The 19,973-nt window shown below is 32.4% G+C and overlaps 2 protein-coding genes across 7 annotated transcripts in view; both read left to right on the top strand.

The window, feature by feature from the left end:
* The window catches only part of LOC123698395 (solute carrier family 12 member 2), a 37,971-nt gene extending 26,667 nt beyond the window's left edge, over positions 1-11,304 (top strand). For 2 of the 4 annotated variants that reach the window (XM_045645003.1, XM_045645006.1), the window contains 15 exons: positions 129-250; positions 631-766; positions 1,379-1,478; positions 1,788-1,899; positions 2,464-2,598; positions 3,076-3,182; positions 3,502-3,620; positions 4,626-4,688; positions 5,593-5,698; positions 6,065-6,097; positions 6,783-6,913; positions 7,317-7,431; positions 7,745-7,893; positions 8,324-8,669; positions 8,846-11,304. In XM_045645003.1, coding sequence (XP_045500959.1) covers positions 129-250; positions 631-766; positions 1,379-1,478; positions 1,788-1,899; positions 2,464-2,598; positions 3,076-3,182; positions 3,502-3,620; positions 4,626-4,688; positions 5,593-5,698; positions 6,065-6,097; positions 6,783-6,913; positions 7,317-7,431; positions 7,745-7,893; positions 8,324-8,568 — 1,673 coding nt within the window. In that variant the 3' untranslated portion in view covers positions 8,569-8,669; positions 8,846-11,304. The remainder of the gene's footprint in view (positions 1-128; positions 251-630; positions 767-1,378; positions 1,479-1,787; positions 1,900-2,463; positions 2,599-3,075; positions 3,183-3,501; positions 3,621-4,625; positions 4,689-5,592; positions 5,699-6,064; positions 6,098-6,782; positions 6,914-7,316; positions 7,432-7,744; positions 7,894-8,323; positions 8,670-8,845) is intronic. The other 2 variants (XM_045645005.1, XM_045645004.1) reach the window with 2 other exon arrangements.
* Positions 11,305-12,562: 1,258 nt separating this feature from the next.
* Positions 12,563-19,973, top strand: part of LOC123698755 (receptor-type tyrosine-protein phosphatase zeta) — a 74,299-nt gene continuing 66,888 nt past the window's right edge. For all 3 annotated transcript variants that reach the window (XM_045645507.1, XM_045645504.1, XM_045645505.1), the window contains exon 1: positions 12,563-12,733. The gene's annotated coding sequence lies outside the window, so the exon portion shown is untranslated. The remainder of the gene's footprint in view (positions 12,734-19,973) is intronic.

Raw genomic sequence — 19,973 nt, 5'->3', positions numbered from 1 at the left:
ACCCGCCTGAGCAATCGAATTTATTCTATTCTTTCAGTTTTATGTGTCTGAAGGGACACACCGCGCGCCATCTATTGAGATGATTTAACAACCATCTCAATTAATTTTTTCTAATGAATATCCCACAGGTGGGCTGAATCAAATAGCGCCCTTGATATCGAATTTCTTCTTGGCTGCATACGCGCTGATCAACTTCGCCACTTTCCACGCAAGTTTAGCGAAACCAGTGGGATGGAGACCTACTTTTAGAGTAAGTGTTTAAGTTATTATTATTTATAGTTCTTCTTAGGAAATATTTCATTCAACAAATAAAAATTCAATTGTTTTTGCTTATTTCGTATATTAAGTTGTACATTTAAATGATTTTAATGTCATGGAGTAAGGCGGCGATTTTTTTACCTTTTAATCTTGCCAAGAAGTTTCACTTTTGATAACTGTGCTCGGCACACACGTTCTTTTTTAACTTTCATTAAATACTCAAAAGTAGTCTTTCTAAGACAGCCGTTGCGGTTCAGACAGCATTCTGTACCCTTTTGTCTTTTTTAGTGACTTTTTTTATATTATTTTAGTAAATAAAGAATTGAAATAATAAAATATGTACTTTTATTTAATATAATATTGTAATTTCAGCTATACAACATGTGGCTATCCTTATTGGGAGCGATAGTGTGCGTGGTGATAATGTTCGTGATCTCGTGGGCCACTGCGTTAGTCACTATCGCGTTTTTACTAGCGTTGTACTTGCTGGTGTCTTATAGGAAACCTGGTAAGTAATAACTTATAATCTATAATATAAAAATGAATCCCAAAATGTGTTGGTAAGCGCATAACTTGTGGTTCGGCTGAACCGATTTCGTTAATTCTTTTTTTATTATATTCCTTGAAGTACGAGGATGGTTCTTATGTAGAGAAAACGTAAATATGTACCACGGGCGAAGCCGGGGCGGACTGCTAGTTTTAACTAAAATCATATTTAAAATCCATACTAACTATAACTTTGCAAATTTGAGCAAACACTTGCACTCATTATAACACTAAAACGCACTTCGAAGCTCACAGTGAACTAGTTTTCATATTCATTTTACTTATCGAAATGCAGATTTTTTGTAATAAGTGTCCGTAAATCTCTTTTATCATTAGATATATTTTTTGCAAGTTTCACTCGCGAGCAAACCCGCGGGCACAACGAAGTATTTCTCTACTCTATGCTATATAATTATGTATATACTTCCTCACTGCTAAATATCATCAAAATATGTTCGGTTGTTTTCGCGTGAAAGCGTAACAGACATACATGCTTATATACATTCACATTGTAGGATATATTCTATTGCTTTTCATTATCCAAACAAATAATATATTTCCTATAAATATATAGATGTGAACTGGGGATCAACGACGCAAGCACAAACATACAAAACGGCTCTATCCGGAGTGCACCAACTCAACCGGGTCACGGAACATGTCAAGAATTACAGGCGAGTGGTGATAGTCTATTTTTAATTATTAAAATAATGTTTATGAAATAGATTGTGTAATTTTGATATCAGCGTCATTTAGTAAAAAAAATAGCCTTATAAAAATGTGCATGTATAAAGCTTCTCAAGGTAAATTGTATTCTACGAAAATGTACCTTTAGCTATTAATATAGTTTGTTAAATGAATATGTACCTTATTCCACTGTTATAAAGTTCATAATCACAAAGCCTCAAATCCATGTTCTCGACGGGTTTGTTAAATGAATATGTACCTTATTCAATTGTTATAAAGTTCATTCTCTATAACAGACCTCAAATCTTGGTGCTCACCGGGTTCCCGGGTGAGCGGGCTGTGCTCACCGACTTCACGTATCTACTCACTAAGGGATTATCTCTCATGCTGTGCGGACATGTTGTGCAGGTAAAATATATTTATTATTAGCTTTCCGCCCGCGGCTTCGCCCGCGTTTTCAAAGCAAACCCGTTCCCGTAGGATTTTCGGGATAAAACCTATCCTATGTCCTTTCTCGGGTATCAAAATATCTCTATACAAAATTTCATGCAAATTGGTTCAGTAGTTTAGGCGTGATTGAGTAACAGACAGACAGACAGACAGACAGAGTTACTTTCGCATTTATAATATTAGTATGGATTAAACAAATTAGTGATTATTACAATTTAATAAAGTTGTTTTTAATAGTACGTAGTAAGACGTACAAGAAATTTGAATAAAAGCAAGTCAAGAGAAATATTTATACACAGTCGGTGTTTCATGATAACGATAGAGTTCTTTTGTAATATTTGTTATTATTATAAAAAACAATAATAAGCGTGGTGGTATTCTTATAAAGTGGTAATAGCTGTATTAATCTTAATAAGTTTATTTTTAGAATAATTGCTACTTACACAAATTATTAAAGTGTTTTTCGTAGAATACATTATTTAACTAGTATATCTATAAATATAATATTTATTAATATTACAGAGCCAAATAAACCACCGAACCCGAGAGGCACTAACCAACCGAGCTTACCACTGGTTTTCAAAACGCAAGATAAAGGCCTTTTATTGCATCGTCGATGGAGTTGAATTTAAAGATGGCGCTAGTGCTCTTATACAGGTGTGTTATTATTATTTAAATTAAAAGAAATTGATCTTATAAGCGTTCCGTTTTTTCCTTCTGATGTAGGGAACCCTAAAATGATATATTTTTAAAGAAAATGCGTTGGTATCTTGATTTGACGAATGAATTCAGGCTTAAATTATTGAAATAATATTCGAGAAATGAAAGTTAACAGTGAATTTTCAGTGTGATTTTTAAACTATTGCATAGCTTCTATCGCGGGCCTTGAGCGCGGGGACCGAATCGAGAAATTCCGTAACGAAAAAACCTCACGCTCCCCACTCCGACGGGAGGTGTGCTTGAAGGCATGGCATGCAATAGCTTTACCGCGGCAGTCCCCGAGTGACACACGTCGTTTTTTCATCTTAAAATTTTTAAATGAATGAAATGAAGATAGCCAGAAAATGATATAAATAAAAATGGATAAACTTTCTGTAATAAATGTTACGTAAAATGAATTAATTCGATTTTTAGGCGAGTGGTCTCGGCAAACTAAAACCGAACATAATACTGATGGGCTTCAAGGAGAACTGGCAGACGTGCACGCGTGAAGAGGTCTTGGATTACGTCGAAGTTATGCAGTATGTCACTTTTTCATATATTTGAATGTTTTAATTATTTTTTATACAATATGACAAGTATGATTGGATTATCTTGGTACAATTTTGTGAATCATGGTGTTAGAAATAGTATTAATATGTTTGTATTTACAAAATATGAGGTTATATTGCTAAATCGTCAATAGTACTTATCACAATAAGTACTTTTTTATAATTTCTGGTAGGTGTATTATGATAATCGATGAAGCCACTTTAAATTCTATTCTTAAATACTACAAATTCCCAATAAATTATAAAAAAATATGTCTATAAATATAATAAACGTAAATAAAATTTTCAGCAAAGCCCTAGACGTGCACATGGCAATAAGTTTGTTACGTGTCGAGGAACGCAGTGGTGACACTTTAGATGCTGACTTGCTAGCTGTATTACGCGATCTTAATGAAAATACTAGAGAACGTAAGTCAACCTTAACCAAAAATCCTTGAATAAGGGCAAAACATAAAATTGTGCTTTTTTTTAGAACCATTATTTATCCCCGCAAAAATTCCATAATTTTCTTAGTTTTTCTCAAATCAAGCTATTTGTAATCTCAGAAATGGTCGGTACCGATTTTTCTAAAATGCTGAAAGGCAGTTGAATGCAATCTGTGCTTTATTTGGAAGGAGAAGTGAATTATAAGTTTTTATTCATATATTGTTACTAATGAATATCATTTTTAAAGACATTTTGTGTTTAAAAAGTCATACATTAAGAGCCAGCGCGCACGAGCAACTTTGTTTCCGCAACTATCATATATACTACTATCATATATCTTAATATATATAAATCTCGTGTCACAATGTTTGTCCTCAATGGACTCCTAAACCACTTAACCGATTATAATAAAATTCGCACACCATGTGCAGTTCGATCCAACTTGAGAGATAGGATAGTTTAAACATGTAGGTACCACGGGCGAAGCCGGGGCGGACCACTAGTATATCTATAGTCTCTCCCATCAACTCTATGGGCTAGTAAGAAAGTGCGCGCACGTAGCGACGCAACTCCCCATAGAGTTGGAAGAGACAAAATAGTTGTGGAGACAAAAGTTGCTCGTGTGCGCTAGCTCTTAATTATATCAATCATAATTTGTGATTTTATTGTTGCAGCTACAATTTATCACTGTAATTTTTTTTAAATGCCGATTTTTGTATCACCAATGTTTATAATGATTTTGCTTATCGTATTAGACAAAGCTTTTTTGTAGCCGATAAATGATCCCAATATCAATATAAAATCTTCACTCTAAAATTTCCTCTTATTTTTCATTTTAGAAGTCTTCCTAATAGTCCTATGTGTGTACATTTCTTATAAAGAAATGTCAATATTGATATTAATAATGTTCCCACCTCTATACAAATTAAAAGTCGATATAAAAATAACTTTGTCTAATACAAAACATTGTGCTAACACGTTGGCTAGGTTCGATGGGCGACAGCCTCAAGGAGTCCAAGTCGAGTGAGAGCTTGAACACGCACTCGAGAGGTGAGTTAAATCATTGCTTTTTGTTGTACTTGCATAATATATTTCATGGTTTTTGTTATAAACAATTTGATTCACACATTGATTTATGATTCGCACATTCGTCAAAAGTTTGTCCAAAATATCCGAGCCTATTGGCATTAATTATTCATTGAAAAGTAACACATTATTTTGAGGCAGTAATGTTCAAATTCATGCCAAAAACTCTGCCTTATACACTCGTAGGCAGTGTTTTGCTTGGGACAACTTTTTAACGCGATAGTGTGTTGTTGTTCGTTAGTGGTTTTTGTGTAATATTATTTATTAGCTTTGCGCCCCCAGTATTATGAAACAGTCGACAAGCGATAAATTTAATTGAAGTCTTTTATTATAAACCCTATCAAGTTATAATATAATTTATATTTATATGTTAGTTGTTACCATATTAACCATGTGTGTATCCAAGTGTGATAAAGTTTTTCTCATTTTTGTTTTTCCAAAGATGTGTGTTGTCATTTCGGTTATCAAAAATCAATATCACAAAAAATGTTTTTTGTCAGGGTGGTGGTATATGTGTACCAAAAGATTATAATTATTCGGTTGTAACTTGTATCTTTTCTATAAAAAAAAGTTAAAAAAGGAAAAGAGAACTGTAACATACTATAATTGTTATTTCAGAACAAAATGTGATAAGTTTCTGGTAAAATATAAATTGAGTGACTTGAAAGCAGATACTGCTGATTCATTATTATAACTCTATGTTCTAAATAGGTTGTGAGTTCGATTCTCAATATTAAAATCTTTTTTTCTTACCTGTGTTTAGTATTCGTCTACTCTTGTTGATTTACTGTCATTTTTATTGAGGACGAGATATTATAGTTGCATTAGTGAAATTATTCCATACTTCAATGTGTTTTTATCATAATAGGAAGCAGTATGTCAGATTTATCATTGGGCTCTCCGGAACATGTATCGCGCGATCCCGGCGCTGCAAACAAAACAGACAAACCCAAGGAGAATAGCTGTAAAGATAGGTAAGGCTATTTCAAATAATAATAATTTCCTTATATAATTTTAGGGTTATTCCTCTTAAAAGTAACGTATTTTCAATTTTAAATTGTTTCTTTGAAGTCTTATATTGTTTGAAAAATAAGAGATATAATAATATTATGCATTATTTGAGCTAATTATACAGTTTCTTATATTTCTTTTTATTAATTCGAAATCATTTAGACAATTTTTTGTACACTTGCGATCGTTACGTGTACCTTCTTATGTCTTTCGTGAATTGCCTTATTTATAACTAACAGGTTATCTGAATACCTTAGTATTTATTCTTTTTATTTGTGTATTATGTTTACATAATATCTTTGCTGATATTTATTTCTATATTATTTTAGAATTGCTTATCGTCTCCTAAAGAAATCAGTGTGGTGAGATTTGCTTTCTAGTAACACTGCTATTTTATATTTTTATAATAATTTTGTATTTAATTTTTATTTCAATGTATCTTTTTTGTTTTAATTTAAATATTTATGTTTGTTTTTTGTTATTTTCTATGTGAGTGTGCTTGTATTTCTTTATTCTTTTAATTTATAATTATTACAAAGCATTGATTGGCTATTATATGGCTTCGAGAACATTTCTGTTTCGTTCTTGCTTTTTTTTATTTTCAGCTATTTGTTTTTATGCGCCTTACTTTAATTTTATAGTTCTTTTGACATTAATTATAATTTAAATAAAAGTTTAAAACCACCAGTTACAATTCGATTACTGTATCTTGTTGTTTAAGCTATCACAACTGCAATTTTTTAAACTGTGTAACTACTAATCCTTTTGTGATAGTGTTAAATGAAAATTAATCTATACTAATATACCATAAAGAAGGATGACAGCTTTTGTATGTAAAACATACTTAAAAGCAACTGGACGGATTTAAAAATTTCAACTCGAACTAAACACATATTATCATTAATATGTGATCATATTCATTAAGTAACTATTTAATTTAAATAAGTAAATACCCTCATAGGAGGCCCGTGCCCCTGCAGTGGGGAACATTTACTGATGATGATGATGATGAAGAACTATTTTATGTAAAATAAAAAAAAATTCTAGCAAAAAAATAATGGGCGGTCGTCGTATCGGCATCGGGGGAACCCGTAGAGCGTCTTCCTTCACGTCGGTGGAGCAGTTCACGCGGCGGCAGAACGGCACTGTTGACGTGTGGTGGCTGTACGACGATGGAGGTGGGTCTACTGGTCTACTCTACTGGTCTATTGGAAAATAATGTGTTTGTTGGTGGAGGTCTTTCAGTGAACATGAGATTTTTTGGTGTTTCAACTTTCAAGTAGGATGGTCTGTGACCATCCGAAAAATTCGTGCATTATTCGATTTACATGATTGCAAATTGCGCCGTATCGATTAATAATAATTTTTAAATCAATATAATATAATAACAACACTCGTTCAAAAATCTCCGTGGGTAGTTGGACCATTTGTTGACCATTTTTGACCATTACGAAGTTAGAGATTAAAACAATATCAATCAAAAATAATCTCTTTGTAAGTTTTTTGTCAAAAATTTTCTAAAATATTTTTGACACAAGTACTTAATTCTATTTATGTTTTTATTTTACCATTTGTCTATAGGCCTAACTCTACTTCTGCCGTACATTCTGTCAACACGTCGCGCGTGGGCGTCCAGCCCGCTACGGGTGTTCACACTAGTTAATAAAAACACTGAAATGGACATCGAGGAGAGGAAGTAAGTATTTTAATATTTAGCAGAATTTGAATAATTTTGGAAATATCATATAAATGTAAAAAAGGAAAGAGTTAGAAAAAGTTCTATATTTTTCGTATTCTTAAAAATAATCCACTTTAAAGTTATTTATACCATTTCAAAAAAAAAAAAAAAAATTGGTAAACACACAGTATTCATCTGAATTTTGTTATACATGATTTTTACTGAAAATACAGTTAGTTCATCGAATACTTCTAACCATAGGTATTCGATGAACTGTATTTTCGTTTAAACTTTTAATTTATTAATCTGCCATATTTATATTTTTTCTCAGTATGGCGTCCCTGCTATCCAAGTTCCGTATCGACTACTCCGCTCTTAAGATGATATCTGACATCACGAAAAAGCCCAAGGATTCCACGTTGGCGTATTTCGACAAACTCATAGCCCCATTCCGAACTTCGGACGATAGCAATGACCCAGGTAATATATTTTTTGTAGTAAAACTTCTATAAGCGCGTTGAGAGTTAAATTTCTAGGTCGCGTCATGGCAATACCGTCACGTCATGTAGTCAAGGCGACTATTTTGGGCTTTGGCATCTTTGAATCTTGCCAAAGAAGTTTCACTTCTGACTCGTGTGCTCGGCACACACGCTCTTTATTAATGTAACTGTGTATTTTAGGATAAAAGAATATTGTGTGAATGGGACGCGATTTTGAGTTGTTTGTGTGTGTTAATGTGACGCGTTTACATGTAGTAGGTGTGTATTTGTGTGAGTGTGTGTGTGTCGCCTTGTGTGACACCTTTAAACGTTGTACACGTCTGTTAATATGACTTTCACATGGCACAAACGTTTTATTTTTAAATTATCTGTTGTGTTTTTGTTTTATTTATATTGTATTACAATTACAGGTGGTATAACAGACGCGGATTTACTAGCGGCCCGCGAGCGTACATACCGTCACTTGCGTTTACGCGAGCTGATCGGCGAACATTCGGCCGGCGCTCGGCTCGTGTGTGTCACACAGCCCATGCCACGACGGCGCGGTGTGCCCGCACCTTTATATATGGCTTGGTTGAGTGCTATAGCCACTGCTGCTAGACAAGTGTTATTGGTTAGGGGCAATCATGCCGCGGTGTTGACTTTCTACTCGTAGAAAGATAAATTGGGTGTAGTGTAATGTGGCCGCACCTTTAGAGTCACGACTACCAGGCAAAAGTCGTTTATGTTTAGCATGGTGTGGCTATACCTTTTTGGCCTGGGGCCTTAGACAAAGTAACAATTACAAAACGATAACGAAGTTAGAAATCGCAAAAATGTATGGGATTGACATTAGATAGACCACGTGATCTAACGCGGCGTATGTCAATCCCATACATTTTTTCGATTTCTAACTTCGTTATCGTTTTGTAATTGTTACTTTGTCTAAGGCCCCTGGATCATCATCAGTAACTACTATATAATTTGAACTGTAAGCCTGGCTCGCCCGCCTATGTTATTATAATTACCAACTACTATATCATTTATAAGAGCAAGCTCCCAAGTGGTGTGTCACGCAGCATGCTGAGACGGCGCGGTGTGCCCGCACCTTTATATATGGCTTGGTTGAGTGCTATAGCCACTGCTGCTAGACAAGTGTTGCTGGTTAGGGGCAATCATGCGGCTGTACTGACATTCTACTCGTAGAAATATGGAATAGTTAGGGTGTGGTGTGGCCGCACCTTTATAATACAACATACTACTACTATAATACTACTACGTCAAAGCTAATGTTCCACTCGTTTATGTTTAGCATGGTGTGGTCGCATCTTTATTGACTGGTTCGACCACGTTTGTGACCTGGATCATTTCTAAGTACATTTGAATTGTAAGCATATCTCGCCCACCTATGTTATTATAATTACTAACTACCAACCACGACCGAGCTCCCAAGTGGTGTGTCACAACCCATGCCGAGACGGTGTGCCCGCACCTTTATATTCAAATTTTCAACACAGTATGACTGCACCTTTGCCCCTTTATTCCTGTGAAACTACTATATATACCCTTTCCTAGTAAATGTACAAAAAAGTACTATATAGCTTGACCATTAAAAGGGCTAAAGTACACCTTAATTCCTCATATAATTTCTTACTATAATCTATGAATTAGACTATGGTTTAAGAACACGATTTTCTTTCGCAGAACGATCTAGAGAACTTACTAGTAACTAGGCCTTTACTTGTAAAAAAATCATTTAAATTTTATTAATATAATTGATCATCTCTTTTATTGAAAGTTAATTTCACTAAAAACTGAAAATTATCTAGTTTAAACATTGATTTATAGTGTTTATAAGTAAGGCGCCTAGTTATCTAACCAATCTTTTGTCTCGCTCGCACTTATGCTTTTGCACATAAGAAAAAGCGAGACAAAGCATTAGTTGTGCAACTGATGTACGAAGTTGTCAGTAAGAATATATATCAACAAGTCATTTATATGATTTTTGAGTTTATATAATAGCGAAACTATTTACCCAATGACGCAGTGGTTACACTTAGCTAATTTTATATTAAGTGGGTTCGATTCCCAGCAAGTGTGATTATACGTATCTGTATTGGCGAATTTTACAATTTTTTCTAATGTAATTTGTAATGTTTTTACAAATTTGTACGATTTTAATATATTGGAAAAGCCTTTATTGTGCCTAAATTTTTGAACTATGTATTTATGTATTTTTAAAAATTGACTTTGTATGGGAATCTCGAAATTCTAATGAAATCTCGTTTAGATGTAATTTTATTAGGTTTTAAATTAGTTTTAATAAAAATGAGTGAATTTTACAATTTCTCTAAGGAAGTAACATTTTAATAAAATAAATAATTGCTTGATATTAAATTGCAAATGTCGACCAGCGAATTAACATACGTTCGTAGTTTTTATTATTTATTTTACTAAATAATTAATTTAATATTAAATTAATTGTAATTAATTTTCTTTTAATGAAAACGTATACGATCCATATTGAATAATACTGAAGGATATCTTGAAAGTCGGACTAAGATATATTAAAATTTGTTTATAAGCTGTTTGTTATAATAATTGTAAAATATCTGATGTAATTAACAAGCTGTTATTTACAGAAATTTCATCACGATTTGTTAAGTCCTTTTGAACATTAGACACTACAAACATCGCGAAAGAATATTACGAGTAAATAATTAATATATTTTATCCGACTTTAATCATGTAGCCGTTTTTTACTTTGTAAGATGAATCGGACTTGTTCAATGTTTAGGAAAATATTAACAATATGAATAAAATAATCTAAAGCAGATTCGTTTTTTTTCACAATCTGTTCAGTTTATCTCAGCATTGAACTAAGCCCGTACTTAGATAATTTCAATTTATGTTGCAGTGCAAGTTTAGAATATATTCGTTTGATTAAATGTCTAGTTAATTGTCATTCTTAACTTCAGAGTGCTGTTGTTTTTGTATTAAAATATAATTTGATAAATCCTTATTGTTTTTATTTGTGTTCGATAAAATTATCGTTTCAGTGATATGAGTTTAACAACATTTAATTATGTTTACAAAGTAACTGTCGTATCATGTCTCAGTATTCGATTAATAATAAGTTTAACTAAAATGTATTAAAAAGATCTGTTTAACACATGAATGTTTTGTTTTTATTTCACACATTATAATTATATTTCTTTACATTTCAATAATAATTAATTTTATGAAATTAACTAGATATTGAATGAAATACCACATTCCTGTATGGACTGCAACACCGAATACTATCCTACAGTACCTGATTACATAACTCTATAGTTACCTGCTAATTACGCTGTTATTTATTACCTATTGTTTGTACTAGATACAATATTAATAAATGATACGAAAGTCATGTTTTGTTTTATTTATTTTTTATTTAAATCAAATTAACTGGTTGGATGAAACTTTTTCTTTTTAAATTCAGGATTGGCACAAGTTTTATTTGAAATTAGCACTAATTTTCGATACTTTTAAAACGAATTGCACGGTGATGTTGCAAAAAAAAAGGTAAGTTTCTGTGACATTGTGATATACAGAATGATAGAGTTGTTACGGCATTATAAATTAGCTGTATTTTGTTATATTTTACTCAGAAAAATAAGGATTCCATAATGAACATTGATCATTTCTTCAATTGTCTATAAATTATGATAATCAAGCAAAATCGATTGGTAGAGACTAGACAAGATTTTTAGGAAAAAAAAAAATCTTTCTAATGGAGGAAAATATGGTCAAAAAACCTAGACACTAATTTCGTAGACGCTGACCAAGTGCGGGTTGGTAGATGTCATGTCAAATAAACAGATTTGATTTGTGACATTGGTGGATTATGTAATTTAGTTGTAGCCTAAACTCTTCTATGAGGCCTGCATCCTTGTATATTAGTATGGAAATATGAGCTGATGATTGTGAGACTTAAGTTTATTTAAGGTTCAGTAAAATTAAACGGTTTCTAGAATGTCATCGAAGATCATTTTCTTGAACGGAAATGGTCGATTACGTTAATATAGTGTCACAATTCTTTAACTATTGCTGCGTTTTGTTTCTAGGTCATTTAGGTTTTGTTGCTTATTATGAATCTCAGTCCGATCTTTTTCTGGTCTTAGTGCCCAAGATAAAGAATGATTTTTTGATGCAGACACATATTAGGATTATATTACACATTTAGAAGTGGTAAAGAGTAAACAATTAAAGCTCTTTCATCGGACTTAGAACACGATACTTTGTAGTGAGAGAGTACACTGTGAAAAAATCGCGCTTTAAACCCGTTTAAATGGAATTTCTAAACAAAAGAGTAATCGATACAGATCGTTAGCACTGAAATTTTGAATAAAAATGCTATTAGCCTGGAAAGTGAGTACAACTGCACACAAATCATGTAGCAATAAAAGCCAAACTTGTTGCAAGACACGTAACCATTCATGCGACACTTGAATGTCTTAGAAATCTTTAAAATCTAATCAGAAGCACATGCAATTGGTAGCGAGGTATTTCGTGCAAACATCCGCGCCGTGGACCGTGTCCTACGTTATTTGGTATTCGTTTTCTAAACTGCACCATTATCTCAATGGATAGGCACTTTTGTATCGGCCACTTACCGGCGGGCACTGGCCACTATGAAGTACGGCCAGTCAGTTTGCTAACGCGCGTCGAACGAGGCGTATGTATCTCCGCGGTGAGAAGGAACTTTACGAAAAAGTGGTGTATCAACTTTTTATTGTGCCTTGCTGTGAGCTAGTGTTAACGTGATTTTGTGCTTACCCGGATATTAAAGGACACAGGTAAAGCCTTACATTTAATGTAGAGAGAGATTATAATAGATGCGCTCTAGGATTTTAAAGCGATGCGTTTAATAAACGAGTTTTCTGTGAGTTCTTTACCAGATCGCTGGAAATTTGTTTAATAATAGAGTCGAATATTTTGTACGCACATGACTTGAAGTAAAAACAATAAATCGTGTTTAATATGTAAACATACGTCGTTTACGGTGTTACATTATTGTGTTATAGGTGTCGTAATTTTGTTATTTTTTTTATTTTATTTTCATAAGTAGGTAGGATTAAGATTGAATAATATCGAGATAAAATTTAAATATCAAATATAAAAGAGCGTAAATTAATTTAAGGACATGATAGAGCATAAAATATATTATAAGCAATTATCCGACAATATATTAGAGTTATAAGAACTAAAGGCAGTGTAGAGAACGGTATGAAAAACTTCGGATACAGAAAGAAGCCAGCTTCTTAGCGGCCTTGAAGAATGATAAAAGCTATTTGTCCGAGTTATGAAAGTGTTTTTGTGGCCATCGATTGAATTATAAGGCACAAAAATGAATATTCCATTTTGCTTTATTATTTGATAAGCATATTAGATAGAGATGGCCGCAGATTGGACGGCCTAATATTCAATTTATGTAGAGACAAGTGGCTTGATAGAGCAAAATAATATTTTGCGACTTTAGGCATATAATATTCAATTATTTAACTTATGTAGAGACACGTAGATTGATAGCCTAAATTAATATTCTGCTCTATCAAGCCACTTTTTGTCCTTCGAATTTAACCAGTCTTGCCTGGAAGAGATTGCTTCTTAGCAATAGGCGGCCGCCTATTGTACACTTTCCATTTTATTTGTTCATTTCGTTTTGAATTCCTTGTAAATGTACAATAAAGTATCATAAATATAATGAAATAAATAAATATTTAATACTCTATCATTTATACTTGTTAAAATCCCATGTCCCTTAAAATTACCATTTGTAATCGAACCCTTATCCGCTCATCTAAATAGCTCAAGCACTAACCACTGTACTGATACGTTGAAGTTCAACTTAATAAGTACAACAAATATACTTGATTACTTAATCCATTGTATAATATATTATGCTTTGTATATAATTTGTATAATAAGTTGTTTTAATTATGTACATTCTGCGTATATAATTACCTAATATGTAAAATAAATGACCATTGTAGACAAATTGTGTAAAACATAATTAGTTTCCTAAAACATTTAAATCGTTTGTAATCGTGACTAAAATTATTTATTGCTTAAATTATCATTATCAGTTAATCTCATAATACCATGTCCCAAAATCCAATAAAATCGACGCCAATAAAAATTCCAGACACAATCGAAATAAATCGTAAAGTCGTAAATGTAATTGTCAAAATCGTTTGATAGTGATGCTTGAATGAGAAGCATGTGTTTACATAGGCTTACATATTGTCAAAGACATATTGTGATTTGTGTTTGATATTACACGAGTATTATACATTTAGAAAGTAAAGATTTTAACGAATTTTAAACGCGATTTATAATATACTAGCAGGTATCTAGAAAAACAAATACAAATATAGTACTGACTAGCTTTCAGCCTGTGCCTTCGCCCGCGTTTTCAAAGAAAAACCCGCATAGTTCCCGTTCCCGCGGGATTTCCGGGATAAAACCTAGCCTATGTTACTCGTGGATAATGTAGCTTTCGAATGGTGAAAGAATTTTTAAAATCGGTCCAGTAGTTTATGAGCCTATTCATTACAATCAAACAAACAAACAAACAAAGTTTTCCTCTTTATAATATTAGTGTAGATAAAGAATAAATCGCGTTTTAAATCCGTTAAAATATTTAATTTCTATAGTTTACATGTTGTTTTTGTAAGGTTTATAGTAGTATGTATGCATTGAAATTAATTCTATTTGCTTGTATTTTGTTAGTTAAAACAGATCAAATATGATACCTAGTATATTACAAACTAAATGAATATAATTTAAAATATATTTAAATACTAGTAAGAATACCTCTATATTTGCTGGTTGTATTTCCTTGTCAATAGTTTTTTGGTAGAGTCCGCTACCCGCGTAAGCCGCTCTATGTAAGTAGGTACGTTGTAAATATTCATGTTTTCTATTTTATCCGTGGACATTAATTATGTAATTATATGATAATACTTGCAACACATCTCAATTTATGTACATATTTTCCAAAATTTATTAAAAACACTAATAAACCATAATTTGCGTAATTATGGGTATGGATCTCAAACGAGATGCTAAGAACATTCAAAGAGAAGCCCTCTAGATGCATAATTATCGTTTAAAATTTCCGCTCAACTTTGACTCTAGTTCCTTTAGGCTTTATATGTGTTTTATTACTACAATGGGAATTCTGAGACGCCTTACAAATACTGATGTGTAATATGGCCATTGTATTCTCTAAGAATGTGGTTTGCAGTCATTGAGATAATAATACTACGTATGGAGGAGACACCACGAACAAAATTTGTGCGCCATTTTTTTGCTCAAGTTTTAAAAATTATTATCTAGTTAGGTACTTACCGATGAAAGTTATTCCTTTGCACTTTTCCGTATTATTTGTATTATTTGTGCAATATCGTCTCCATATGTATATCTCAATGTTTGCAGTACCTTTTTTAGGTTAGGAGTGTGAATACATTTGTTACTGTAGATTGTATTAGTGGTTTTATATTATATGCTTATGTATTTCAGTTTTTTAAATATGCAATTTTTTGTATTTTAAATATGATTTCTACCGCGGTTTCACTCGATTTGTATAAAAATTAAAATAAGTTTATAAGTTGCATCGGAAACCACTCTAAACGTTATCAACAACGGTTGTATATTAATTATTTAAAGATGGATATATAGGGATAAAGAGAGAGACAGAAAGTAAGCGATATTGTTTTTGAGCTATGTAGAGTTTTTATGATGACATTTAATGAACATAAAATTACCTACATCCTCACTCGATTATCTACCTATAGATAAGACAATTTTAGAAAACATAGAATAAAAATCTTCCCACTTACCTATAGCTTTGATTTAGTTTACATGGACACAATTGAAAAAATAAGGTCAGTGTCGTTTCTTAAATTAATTTTATTTCTATAGATACTAGCTCAACAAAAAATGATTTACACTTCATCAATGATACAAAAAATATGACGTTCTATATAAGCGTTATAACTCGACTTCTTTACCTAAATTAAGACCAATTGCGTTCGATCAATAGTCCAACGCAATCTATAGTAATATTATAAAGCTGAAGAGTTTGTTTGTTTGAACGCGCTAATTTCGGGAAGTGCTGGTCCAATTTGAAAAATTCTATCGGTGTTAGATAGCCCATTCATCGAGGAAGGCTTATATAGACTATAGAGTATAGGCTATATTTAACTCGCTAAGACCAACAGGAGCGAAGCACTGCGGGCAAAATCGCGTAGCATAGCTACTTAGTATTAAATAAATGCTATAATATAACCATGTTGTAATTTACATGTTACATTACGAGCGTTACTCTTTACCATTTACATCAATAAAAAGTTTAAAAAGTTTTGTGACCTCCTTGGCGAGATAAATGGAGTCATGTTACAATTAAACGAATCGTTACGAAAGTGAAACCGTATTATCGACAAAGATTCGGTTTGCTCTGCGGGACGGACAACTTTTTCACTTGCAACACTAAGTTATTGGTTGTATGTAACTATGTTTTCTATACAATTATGCAACTTTTAAGAAAATATAGCAATCTATTCAGAAGCGTTAAGAATTTTTTGGTAAAAAGTGATATAAAGTCTATAAGTTATAGGTAATAATTAATTTTACGCTCTAGAAAGAGTTGTCTAGATGAGTGTCGTCTATAGAGCTAGAAGTTTTGTTGTGATGAATCCTTAAACGGAACTAGTAATTAGTAGTTAGAGCTAGTTGTTGAATGTTTTATTTTAGTAAATCTTCAATATATTAAGTCGGTCATCTACGCTAAAACGTGACTAAACCTATTGGTAAACTTTTTCTTCCGCCTCATTTTTGTTTTAGTGAGAATGATCTCTTTTTTATGTGAAACACACCTATGCAACAAACATGCGTCCATAATATTAAATAATCCAATTGAGATAGCAAAAGTTGCATACTTACCTGTATTTTGTATCTATAAATTAACAGCCAGCGTCATTAATTATTATTATTATAACCCTTTAAAAAACTTTAAGCAAAGATATCAAAATCCTCGACTTACTTCATGATTTGACGGCATTGCGCGATTTTGAAAGTTTTCCCTTAATATGCAAAGATATCAAACTCCTCGACTTACTCCATGATTTGACGGCATTGCGCGATTTTGAAAGTTTTCCCTTAATATGCAAAGATATCAAACTCCTCGACTTACTCTATGATTTGACGGCATTGCGCGATTTTGAAAGTTTTCCCTTAATATGCAAAGATATCAAAATCCTCGACTTACTTCATGATTTGACGGCATTGCGCGATTTTGAAAGTTTTCCCTTAATATGCAAAGATATCAAACTCCTCGACTTACTCCATGATTTGACGGCATTGCGCGATCTTGAAATTTTACTCTCAACGCGCCTACAGAAGATTTAAACTGAGAAAACATTGTCTCGCCAACCCTAGCTCATCTTTACCGGTATAGCTCAGTCTAAAATCTAGATACAACATCAATGCAGCATGTCGGACGTTCCGCCATTTGCCGCCAGCACCGTTAGTCACAATTAAGCCACCGATATGCTGCGTGATCACGGATGTTCAAATATCATCATAATAATTTATCTTTGATTGGTAGATAGGCCAGGGGAGTAATCTTGTTCAGCTATGTGGATCAGGGGTTGGTTGTTTGTGAACTGGCAGGCGGCGGTTGACCTCTCTTGGCACCCTCTGAAATATCATAGATTTGTCTTAATTGTCAAAGTATACATTTACAAAAAAATCGTAATTGTAATAATTTTGAAATGTTATTAAAAATATACGAACGATTTTAAGCGCCAGATTGTATGAAAGTTTGCTATTTTCAAACTCTATCAAGTAGATTAGTAGAGTATCAAAGTAGATACCTAGGGAAATCCTTTACGAAATAGACAAGTCAAAGTTTATGCATCTTTGTTATACTTTTTAATAATTGTATTTTCCATTATCTAACAATATTTTACGTTCCATTTATAATAATTGACGTAAAATACATTTGAAATCAATTGTCTATGCCCTTCATTAGTCATATTTCCCTAATTTCCGTGAAAAAATTTATCAAAATCTCCGCAACTTAATCAATATTTGACAGTTTTGTTTTATTAATTTTATTGAAGGTCCCTAATTTTTCAGTTGTTTTTCAATTTCCTAATTTGAACGCAATATTTTTTTAGCAATATAAAAACACCGTTGCAACGGCCATGAATATTAAAAGAGCTAGACTAATCATTTAAGATCAATGATAATAACGGGCTTCTTTTGTAAATAGATATTATTTAGCAACCTCGGGTTGGTAAAGCTGACGATGATGCGGAAACATTGCGACTTCGGTCAAGGCGCAACAACCGGAATCATTGAAATGTCACTTAAATTGCATACAGGAAAGTCATTTTTAGGGTTCCGTACCCTAAGGGTAAAACGGGACCTTATTACTCAGCCTCCTCTGTCTGTCTGTCTGTGTCCAAGCTGTGTCTCGTAAACCGTGATAGCTAGAAAGCTGAATTTTTTATTATTTCCGTTTCCACTATAACTACAAATACTAAAAAATATATTAAGGGGGGTTAAACGTGTAAAATACATGTTTATACGGAAACCTCGGTGCGCGAGTCCGATTCGAACTTAGCCAATTTTTTTAATTGTATTATGAAAATAATGTTGTGGTTAGATTACCATTCTATTATCTATGTTACCTTTTAGCTATGTAATCTTATTGTTAACAAATCTGTGCGATCTGATTTTTTAAGCTTGATATTTGTACTGGGTTTGTTGCAGTCTTATTTTTAAGTTTAATAAGCCGCCAATAGGTATGCGATGACATGTTTATTCAATTACAAAATAACACTTGAACGATAAGGGCAAAACATTAAATATCTATTGGCGGCTTTTAGTTCTTAGCACAGGTTCTCATCAAAGTATATGAATAGTACCGTCACTCTTATTATATTGATAAATCAATTCTTATGTGCCCTTTTTGGTTCTCTTTGTATGGTTTCGATACAGAAAAATATTTAAATGATCGATTTTCTTTATGGATAAGTAGGTGTGTAGGCCTGAACACAGGCCTGCCCCTTATTTGCTATGCTAGATTGATATTCCCCACCAAGAAATGGACTGAGAACGTTTTAATATAATAATATAATTTCCATACCATAAAACACTTGTAGAGAATCGACGCATAAATATCCTATTATTAACGCAACCAGTTCTATCATATTATCTCAACAACATTCAAATACTTTCGTATTAATTATTATACAGGATAATCGTATCCTGCACGATGTCGTAATTAACATTAATAGAAATTAAACACTTAAAAGCTAATGTAAGACGCAATACAAATGTACTGCCTTTAAATGATACACACGTGTGGCTCCATACAGAGATTCTTAATGATTGTATTATAATAATTCGTAATTGAATATTAATATCCTACTGAATTCTAAGAGCATATAAAATGATTAGGAGAAGGATTAGTAAATAGATGACTAATTTAATAAATAAGGACTTAAAATAATTGTCGAGCACAATAATAATAGTTTTGTTCAAGAGGTTTTGATTTGCCTTTTTTAATATAAGTATGAGGAAATAGGACTTTTATTAGTTGGGATAAAAATTCTGAAACGTTTTTATATCCGTCTATTACCTAGGTACCTATTTGAGATATGGAATGGGTTAATAATGAAATGCTGCGATGTGATAACTATTACGTGTTCACCTTTATTATAATATATTATATAATAATAGATACTTATTGCCAAATATTTTTTCAACAAGAATAATAACGATATTATGTAAATTATATCTAGGTACTTTGGCTATGTGCTTTTTTTAAGATAAAAACTTTAAACAATATAAACATGCATAAAAAATTACGGTCAAAGGTGAGTAAGGGCAATACTTTCTTTACCTACTTCTATTTTTGTCTATAGGTAAACAAATGATTGATTACATTATTTATTAAAAAAAAATAAGTTAAGTTATCATTCCAATGTTATTTATTTACGAAACATGCATTGATTTGTGATA

Source organism: Colias croceus, chromosome 16 (assembly GCF_905220415.1).
Source record: "Colias croceus chromosome 16, ilColCroc2.1".
NCBI classification, from domain to species: Eukaryota; Metazoa; Arthropoda; class Insecta; order Lepidoptera; family Pieridae; genus Colias; species Colias croceus.
Note: the sequence above shows the minus strand (reverse complement) of the source record. Positions and strands in the feature narration are given on the sequence as shown.